Source organism: Belonocnema kinseyi, chromosome 5, assembly GCF_010883055.1.
Source record: "Belonocnema kinseyi isolate 2016_QV_RU_SX_M_011 chromosome 5, B_treatae_v1, whole genome shotgun sequence".
Classification (NCBI taxonomy): domain Eukaryota; kingdom Metazoa; phylum Arthropoda; class Insecta; order Hymenoptera; family Cynipidae; genus Belonocnema; species Belonocnema kinseyi.
Window position 1 is genome coordinate 3,574,889 of NC_046661.1, and position 10,979 is coordinate 3,585,867.

Sequence of the window (10,979 nt, forward strand, 5' to 3'; positions counted from 1 at the left end):
ATTGAAAATTAAATCTTGCTTTTTCTTTCCTTTATTATAAACAAAAGAATTTTAAGACACTACTTACGCGCGCACTGAGTGCTCGCTCCATGCGCGCACGTGAGTGAAGGCACGGCGGGCCGGGCATATGCCCATCCATGGATGACACATCTGCGTGCTGATCTGCGCGCACTTCGTGCGTCTAAACATACACGCCGTGCCTGCGCCATGCGCGCATGGTGCGCTTAAATTGCTATCTGGGAATCGTCAGGTACAGATGACATAGATCAGTGGCGTAGCTAGGGGCGCAAACCCGGGGGCAAGTCCCGGGCGCAAACACTTGGGGGCGGCAAACTGATCTTTGAAGTGAATTCAGATTTAAGAATTATAGGCGGCAAATTATTTTTGGCCCCTGGCGGAAAATTTCTTAGCTACGCCACTGCCATAGATAATCAAAAATCGTTCTTCGATTAGTACTTCGAACTATGTAAGCAGCAAAGAATTTTGAACAATTATTGAATACTTGGTCTTATATGATATTTTGTTTCGAACATTTATAATATAGGGAAGACCACCCTACAGTAGATAATAATTAAAAGTCCAAATATACGTTAAATCATTCATTCTAATTTTAAGTTATGAACACTAATAGTCTTCTAACTATTAATTCAATTAAATTAATTATTTTACATGTATTATTATTTTAAATTAGTGATTTTCTACCACTATTTAAAAATATTTAGTGTTCTTCCAATTTCCTTCTTTTAAAAAAATGTTCATTTTATTTGAATAATCGTTGTTTGTAGTTTAATTTCATGACTTATCACTCAAAGTTTTGGCATAATTTGAAAGAAGTATCCTGCAGCAATTATTTAAATTAAACATAAATTTCAAAAACCAACTTGTGCGGTCCCTAAATATTTTGTGTAATGCTGCTAATGTTGGCAGCTCCTGTAATCTAGCTACTTGGAGGCTAGTTGTGGGGAAAGTTATGGGTCGGAACGTTATTGGACAACCCAGGGTCATTTTTATATCAAAAGAGACCAATTTTGGGCTTATCATTAGGATAAAAGAAGGCCTTTTTTATTACACTAATATCCATTCTTTAGAAAATTACCCATTTACTATAAAAAAAATTAACTATTATTAGAAACTCTAATTAAAATGTTTTTATTCGTTTTTTTATGGCGCTCTACTTTATTTAAAAGTGTATATGAGCTAAGGAACCTGTAGCTTTTCTCACTCTTTTCACGTTTGCCCGGTGGAATTGAATCCTTGAATACTAATCGAATTTTATTACGTTTTTTATCCAAGAATCGTGACTTCACTAAAAGGTGCCTTCACAAATCGCCTGGAGACAAATTTCCCAGGATTTTTTTGAAATTTAAATGAACACTTATTTTAAAATATTCAAGTGTTAAAAACAAAATTTCTGTTACTCAAGTTTTTATTTTCACAATTTGTATTTGTTGTTTTAGGTAAGAAGAGCAACCGAGGCCGTTGCAAGGCTCTGCCAATGTCCTTCGAATAAATGTTCGAAGTTACAGGTCAGAAAGGTGGGAGAAGGCCGATACCACATAGCTGGACGTAACGTTTTCATCAGGGTAAGCATAATTTCTAATTTACATTGATGGATATTTTACATTATTGTCTAGAAAAAATATCTGAAAAAATCAAAAGTTTGTTTTTAAAACAATTCAGTACCCTTTTTTGTAAGAAAATATATAGAGATTTATATTTAAAATAAGCATAAAAACGGTACTTTAGCAATATTCAAGTTGTCTAATAGTTTTTATTTCCCTCAGTTTTCATTTAAAAAATTTACCAGATTCTAAAATATTTTAAATTTTGGACTACGCACATTTTTTATGCCCCCCCCCCCCCCCAACACAATTTTACAAAAGGAATGCACCAAACAGGGGAATACATTTTCTCAAATAAAATGAATGTGGATACTACCTTAAATTCAATTTGACACGTATCCACATAGTATCCCTTCCATATAATGCAACAAAAACTCGAAAAAAAGCAAGACAAACTTTTAAATTTGTGAAATTCGGATTCTACGTTAAAATTTCCATTAGAAGGTCAATGAGTAATCGCAATCTTTTTTTTGCAACGAAAAAAAGTTAAAACAAAAAACTAGACCTATAACGCCTGTTGACTGCTACTTACAGATAATGCGTTTGACGTGTAGCAGTCAACAGGCGTTATAGTAGATAGGGGGTGTTCTGGATCACTTTTTTTGGTACAATTAGCAAACTTGCCGCTAGAGCGCAGAAGGCGAATCACAGTGTTTTATCCAATTCTCACTATCAATATTGAAAATCAATACTTGAATCCGGGAATGGAAATTTTTCACTCAAAAATATGGAACAGGATATGATGTCTGACGTCATAGTATCAAGTGAGGGTCAGTGTATTTGAAGCTTCTCGGAAATACCATAAATCATATGTCACCTTGAAAGACTCATTTCACACCATACGTTGATAAATTCAGAGACACCAAAAATTTTCAAGATCTTCTACCGCCTCAATGACACTTTGGCTGCTTTTACCCTTCAGGAGACTGAAGTCAGAGTAAAATGACGCAGTGCAACGTTTAGCTTGAGGCCAAGAAACAAATGACAGTCTATGTGATTACCTTTTGCTTCTTGGTACAATATGAGAAACAAATGAAAATCTATGCACGTGGATGTTTTTTTTGTTTTTCGGCTGTACAGGAGACCAAGTTTATTCCAGCCAAAGAAAGGACGAATCCTTTATAATTTGTTTATATGAATAGTTTGGACTATTTTTAATTGATTTAAGCCTTTCACAAGTCTATTGTATGTGACGTTAATGATGGAAATATACAGCAGAACCTAAAAAAACATTATGGACAGGCGATAAATACATTACATTATGAAGGGGCAATAATTTTCAAGGTCTTCATTATTTATAACTGAACTATTTAGCATATTTAAAAAAAAAGTTCAAGCAAAGCCACAGTCTTTGGATATTTTACAGTACCTATAATAATAAGTTTTTTGGATCCGTGACAAAAAGCCCAAACGAAAAAGCGCCCGCTCAATCAGAGTCGCGTTCCGTAAAAAAGGCCCGCGAATCAGTGAGTGACTCGCTTCATCACGACGGATGTATGTAATGAGCACGCCCCTACTCGCTCTCTGATTTTCGAGCCTTTTTCACGGAACGCGACTCTCATTGGGCGGGCGCTTTGTCGTTTGGGACTTTTGCCAGGGATCCAGATTTTTATTAAAACTTATCAAAGAATCTCCAATCATTTGTCTCTCTTTAGATCATTTTCGTACACCATAAGCATTATCTATATCTCTCTTACAACTTTTGAAGATAATCAATTGCTATATCATTTGATGAAAAGGGGGCTGACATTTCTAAATCCTCTGAAGCCGTAGAATCGTATGCTGACAAGAATGAAGTTTCATCATCATCTTGATCATTTTGCTCTTCACCTTCATTCTGAAACTCTTGCTGAAATTCTTCTTCAGATTCACTCTTCACTTCATTTTTTGTTTTATTCTTCACCTCATTGCCGATTGGATCAATTATTTTAACAGTTTCAAAACCATTAACTATTTTCTCAAATGGGGTAATGATGGGCTTACAGGAATCATTTAATGTCTGATCAACTGTTTCTTTACCCAACTTTAGTAATCTATGCTTTCGTCGAATCGCTTCACTAGTTTTAGCAATTTGATCCAAAATATGTTTTTGCTTATGAAAGCCCTCATCACGTGTAGACATGTTAATGCCGCAATGTTCAAAGTGAAACTGTCCTTGTGCCTACCCATTGAAAAAATGCTTTAATATTATCTCGCTTTTCACAGGCTACATCATCAAATACAAACACTGAATTTGAATTAGCTTCACTTGGTATTACAACATCATCATGCTCATTGAAAGGATAGTACTCAGCACCAGCTGCCGAGTTAAGACAAACCTATAATCAGCGGTGCTGCCAGATCTACGGATTGTTCTTCAAATCTGAAGAAACTTTGCCAAAACTCGGATTTCTGAAAAATTTGAAGAAATTTGATCGAAATCTGAAGATTTTTTCTATTGTTCCTTTTTTTTAATTTTGCGTATATTAGACAGGGGAATGCAATATTCTAGGTCTAAAAGTAATAGCTAATTGAGCAGTTCGTATAGAACGCTAATCTGGGGCTCTATTCTCGATTTCATTCAAACAACTGTCGCATACAAAAGACTGTTTCTGTCTTTTTCTTCCTTTCGTGGTTAAAGAAAGATCAACAGTACATTCATATCCGAAAGTTGTTCGAACGATCTCGAGAATAGAACTCCTGATTAGATGAACTTTCCGGATTATCCCATTGGGCAATCCATGAATGGAAAAAGAAACTCAAACCCAACCTGATCTAGCTGTCGGCACTTGGCACCTATGGGCATTATTGATCGTCGATTGATCGTAATCTCAGAACCGGTATTTTTGTCATTTTGTTTAACTGTATGTATCTGAATTCACCATCGTATAATTCCTCAATGAAGTGCGTGTCTCAAACCATTTTCGAATCTGCGCGTACTTTTGTTCTGAAAATTTTCATCGTTATCGCCGTAAATCTTTTGTTTGCAAGTGTCCGTTGTTGATGGAAAAATTCGGATCATACTTACATACTTACGTGGGAAGTCTACAATTGTAAGTATATTCAGAATATCAGAATTATAACACATGCGATGTGAATTGATTGGTTCATGTGCTAGGTTTAATAACGCCACTTCAATTCAGTTATAATTAAATTCATTAGTTACGTTTACCGGTTATGAATTGCTTTCTCTACTTATAAAAAAATGCAGTCAAGGATAATCACACACTTTCATTAGGCAAAATTGTATAATCTGAAATACAAATGAACTTGTTTTCTCTTAAATAAGGGTTGCTAACAGAATTTGTGGAATTTCGATTATTTTTTGTATTCTAAATAATATCCAAACATTGTAATGGTTTCCATCTTCTAAAATTTTAATTATAACCAACGGAAACCATACAGATTGGTCTGATTTAATTTTTAATTCAATTGAAATCTTACTCGACAACTATTAACTTTATTTCTGGTATAAACTGTTATAACTATATTATGAGGAATTTTTAAACAAAAAAAAAATTTGTGAAAAAAGATGATAGTGCTAGACGTGAAGAACATAAGCACGGACGTCTGGACACATTTTTTTTATAAATTAAGGATCGTCGTAAAAAATCCGTTAAAACTGCACGGTCATAGGATAAAGTATTATATTCTCTTATAATATTTATGCTTATAACTCATGGCGGTATGATGCATTTGCTTCTATAATTTTGTTGTGGCCGGGGTATTGGTGGGCGATTCTATGAATATGTAGTTTTAGGCATTCAATATAAATTTTTTTCTCCAATAATTAATACTTTTGTGTATTAAGATTATAACTGATGTTTTCAAGAATATTTATTTACAGCGCCTTCATTAAAAAATGGTGCAGCTACTTATATCAACAGTCTCAACTGCAAAGAAACTTGGCAAGTGGTATTGGCGCGGAATGGTTATTCAGTCTTAGAAAAGACTTTTATTTCAGATATCACATTAATGAAGAAAGTCTACTACGGTAAGAACATGGAAAAATGTCATGCAAGTTGTATAATACATTTTCAATTTATAAATGTTAGTCGACAATAATATTAATATAATATTGCACATTCTTACTGTTTAGAATTCAAAGTGGATTCTGCTACGGGGAGAAGAGATTCTTCAGAATTCAATGGTGAAACACATCAAGATTCAAGCGACGACAATAGAGATCAGTCTAAAGAAGAGCAAGAGGTTAGAGAAGAAACGACCGGCCATGATAAGAACTTTGGAGAGAAAAATAAATCCAACAAGAAGAAACACTACGATCAAAAGTATCAAGCCATCTGGGAAAAAACGCCACAATTTCGGAATTGGATCGCAAAAAGTACTCAAGGAGTCGCATTCTTCTATTGCAATTATTGCAAAAAAGATTACAAATCAGGTAAAACAAAAGTAGAACGGCATTTTAAGTCTAAGAAGCACTCTGATAACTCTGCGGGTTATGGGCAGAAACAAATATCTTTATCAGACTCCAGTTTTAATTTTGAAGTTAATATTGACCAAAAGTCGAAAAGAAATGCGATAAAAATAGCGACCTTTGTAGCCGAACACAATTTGTCTTTTAATATCTTAGCTGATTTCACTAAAATGATTCAAAATTTGTATTTAGATCAGGAAGCCATTAAAAAAACGAGTTGCAGTGGAACAAAGTGCAGATCGATTATTGTAAATGTTTCTGGTCGATTCTCTTTCGAATGTTTAGTAGACAAATTGAGAGAAAATAAGTGTTCTATTATAATTGACAAATCAACGGATATCAGATCCATAAAAAGCTTAGCTCTTGTCATTAGAATGTTCGATGAGAACAAATTTCAGGACGAATTCTTATATGCAAAAGAAATCGCAAAAGCTGATAAAGATCATATTTACGAATTATTAGTAAATTACCTCAACGAGAATAGCATTCCATATAAAGATAATTGTATAGGTTTTCCTGCGGAGGGTGCTTCGGTTATGATGGGAAAAAACCACTCGGTATCTGTTAAGTTGAAAAATGATATTCCTTTCCTATTCATTTTGAAGTGTATTTGCCATTCCTTCGCTTTGGTTGCATCGAACGCTTGTATCCAGCCCTAAAACGATATTTTTATGGAGAAAACCTAAATCCAAAGAACGAAGAGAAAATGAACGTTGCGACGATTCATGAATTGCTTTCTGATCCTCTAAATCAACTTTATCTTGATTTTTTGAATCACGTGCTTCCACAATTCACTGATTTGAACAAGGAATTCCATTCAGAAGCTACAAAAATTCATGCATTATACTGGAAGATTGCTCAGGTGTACAAAACTATTCTCGATTGCTACATAAAGAGAGATATTTTGAATTCTCAAGGTTTAGATCAAATCCAATATAGATATTCGTGTAATTTTGTTAAAAGCGAATACGTGTACTCTAACGTAGAAAGGCAACTTTCTGAAGATTATTTTACTTTCTAGAACGGCGTTTCTAAAATTTTGAACGGTGACGGTTCTCCGAAATACGGGGCAGTCTTCAATTTAATCAAATTGATTGCGATACTTCCTCACAGCAGTGCAGCGGTAGAAAGGACTTTTTCTGAAATTAATTTGAACAAAACAAAGCTTCGAAATGGATTAGAAACTGGTTCGATTAACGAGATATTGCATACAAAAAGACTTTTTAAATGCACGCCTGGCTACGAGTATAGTATTCCCAAAGAAATGGTTAAAAAGTTTAACAGCAACATGTACGAAGCAAAAGAAGATGCTTTTTAATATTCAAAACATTAGCTCTTAAGGTGGAGAATGACGCACCTTCAGAATTAAGTATTAAAATAATAAATATCAGAACCAAAGAATGTTTTTGAAACTCAATAAAATAAGATTCTACGTAGGTGATACAATTTTGTGATATTTCAAGGTACTTGAATATGATTTTAAGTTTAAAAAAAATATAAATCATCGTTAAAATATACTTTTATATTACAAGCTATGCATAAGGGTGTTTCAAAAAATTCGATGGATGTTTCAAATAATTTATTTGTATGTTCCTTTCTTTTGATGAGAAAGAATTTCCTAATTTTTTGTTGAGAAAATAAAAAAAAGATCATTTTCTCGCAAAAAAAAAAACACATTTCTCTATACAATCAATAAACTAAAAAAAGGGAATATAATGGGGTATCCTACAATACATTCACATTTCGTTTAGTTCTAGAATTAGCTGTGTTTCTGAGTTCATGTTACTTTTATTCCAGAAACAATAAAAAAATAAGTTGAGTTTCTGATTTTTATTGAAATATGTATGTTGGATAATGCTTGGCTCATTGAGAATTGCTCTACAATGATTAAAAAGTAGAAAGTCAAATGCAAGTATCTCACTTTCAATAATTAACAACGGGTTTTAGTTTAAAATATAATTTTTAATTTACGTATTTTTCACTGTAATGTGCAGAAACTCAAATGAAAATGTTTATTTCTAAACAAATCCTCATTTTAGTCATTTTTGGATTCAGAAAGCATTCTTCTTTTTACAGAAGATTCTATTCAATGTTAAATTGATGTGTGTGTTAAATTGAAAATATTTACATATTGTTGTTACGCATACTGATATTTGGAGTTGCCCGCCGGTATTCATGTGCAGTCCACGGCCTGCTGCACGCGCGTGCACACTTTCATGCTATTCTTGCAAAATCATTCACTTCTCATTTAATGGTTAAATTCATATAAAATATAACTCGGCTGATAGTGTACTAGCTGCAGAAGCTTGGAAACGTGTCTTTGCTCAGGACCTAGGCGTGGGTGAAAAGGCAGCTGCTTGGGGAATAACTGATACAATGAAAATTAAATCAAAATTCGGTATAGGTCTCAAAAATAAAAGGTCTATTACCTCACTCAAAAAAATAGTTGCAGCAGCTGAAAAAGTAATGATACCAAGTAATGATGCTCAAACTGCCATTAAATCTGCTCTCAGAGGTGGACGTGCAGCATGAAGAGAGAAAACGTCATAATTAAGCAATGGAAGCCATTTCTGTGGGGGAAAGGTCTTTGTTTGAAACCGTATAAGGGAGAATAAGGACTTCATCTAAAACCATATACTCAAGGAGGAGGACTTAAGTGCAAATCAAAGAACCAAAAGTGACCCCACCTCACCCAGCATTAACCGGTGCTGATTTTCTTAAATTAGCAAAATCTTTAAAAATTCAACATTTTCGAGGTCTTTTTATGCGTAATGGATATTATCAGACTGTAAGCCACGTAAATATAAAAGTTCTATTGTTAACCTTGATAATGAAAATAATTTAGGAACTCGTTGCGTTGCGTATAAAAAGTTTTACAATAAAATAATTTATTTTCAAAGCTTTGGTAACCTCTGGCCACCTTTAGATCTCTTCAAGTATCTAGGTGTTGGTAGCTTAAAATGCATGATTCATTGACGCTAACATTATCCGGCAATGCTTCGATCCTAGAGAATCAGTATTTGTCTCCAATTGAGTTGTCTCCACACAAAAATTACGCTCATGGTCTTGTTGAATTTCTAACCTTCAACTCAATTCCTAACATAGAGATTGGTCAAAATAAATTCTAGGTGGGCAAAGAGATAATTGAAATACCTACAGAAAGTTATGAAATAGGTGATATACAGCGCTATGTACAGAATGTTTTAGTAAAAAGGGTATTGAAATTCAAATTAAACCTAATAACAATACATTACGAAGTGGAATATATTGCAATCAAGGCATACATTTTGAAAAATCAGACTCAATTGTGCATTTATTGGGATTTTCACCAAGAATATTGGAACCTAATAAACATCATGAATCTGATCAACAAGTCTCCATAATTGAAATAAATGCTTCAAGAGTTGAGTGTAACATAACTTCAGGAACATACATCAATGATAAACAAGTGCACACTATTCATGGATTTTTTCCCGTTGTACCGCCAGGATATAAGATAATGAAAGTCGTCTCGCACATGATTGACTTGCCGATCGACATAAAGACAATAGTTGGATTCGGCTATAATACTTTAGTACCATCGAGAAAGCACATCAGTCGACAACAAGCTGTCAAATGGATAAGTCGTCAATACGTGCTGCTGCTGACAAGGCTGGGCTTCGAGGTCACGCCACTCGCAAAAAGAAGAGAATAAAAAGATTCCAGATTTTTTGCGCTTGCACCTTTATTTTTGTATATCGACGTTTATTTGTTTGTCATGGGGACGAAAATTTTAAATATTGAAATTCTCATCATTTTTGACGAATCTATCGCTTATTTTGAAGTGCATGCACATCAGCCCTATGCCTGATTAACCTTTAAAAACAGTGATGAAATTTGAATTGCTGTGCAAAATCAAAATCATTGTGTGTTACCAAGCAGAAGTTCACTTCACGTTCAAGTAAGATTGACTTAAACTTATGGAAATCCAGCTACTAATACAGTTTTAGTTAACAATGCAATATCATTTATTTGAAGAGGCAAGATGCGAGCTCAATACTGCTGAGATTGATAAAAACAGAAATGTGGCCCTTACCGGTGTAATGAAAAATTTTCGTTTTCATGAATTCCAGTAGGAGCAGATTTTTTGAAAACGTTGGATGGCTTGATTTGACCAATGTGCAATCATTAACAAAAGCAAATAGGTATTTTGAAAGTTCGAAACAAAACGAAGAATTAACATATGGACCAGTCGATATTCACTTGGAATTTGAAGCAAAAGAACATTTTTCTGTGCAAACATCAGCATATTTTCTTATATTGCATGAGCGTATTGTTGAGTATAAACCAATAAGTGATGTGATGAAAAAGTTGGTATAAAAAGTTCCTTGTCCTTATAATAATAAGTGCGAATAGTAGATAAGCAAATGATTGGTCGGTGAACATCTATGACTTTAGAATGTTCGGTCTGCTTGGTCAGGTTGTATCCTATAGCCATATCAGTTTAAGAAAATAATTAGCATTGAATTTTTCAATAAGATCTAATTTTAATTTAAAAAATATGATTTCCAGGTTGAGTTAAATAAAAAAAAAACAATTTAGATTTAATTAATTTTCTTTTATTTACAGTAACTTGTATTTTAAAAACAATTGTACAGTTTTTGATTTCTTCTTCAAATTCACATATATATATTATATATTTGATTCCTCTAGAATCAAACCGGAGGGCCTATGACAAAGCCACCGAACGCGTCCTCGGGTTGCGGATAGAGGGTCCCTGTACCAAGGGTTTCTGCTGAATATGGTTACAAAAATAAATAGGCAGTCGCGGACACTTGTCCAGGGGTGGTTCCGAAGGAATCAACCCCCAAGTGGAGGTGTGAAAACCGTGCCGAAAGCTGAATGGCACCTGGGTGAGGTGTCTAGAACGGTGACTCTGGGATACCAGGCGACCTCTCAGAGTA

The 10,979-nt window shown here is 34.1% G+C and overlaps 1 protein-coding gene across 4 annotated transcripts in view; it reads left to right on the forward strand.

The window, feature by feature from the left end:
- Positions 1-10,979, forward strand: part of LOC117172355 (growth arrest-specific protein 2-like) — a 410,439-nt gene that overhangs the window by 375,340 nt on the left and 24,120 nt on the right. For all 4 annotated transcript variants that reach the window (XM_033360191.1, XM_033360192.1, XM_033360189.1 and 1 more), the window contains one exon: positions 1,458-1,583. In XM_033360191.1, coding sequence (XP_033216082.1) covers positions 1,458-1,583 — 126 coding nt within the window. The remainder of the gene's footprint in view (positions 1-1,457; positions 1,584-10,979) is intronic.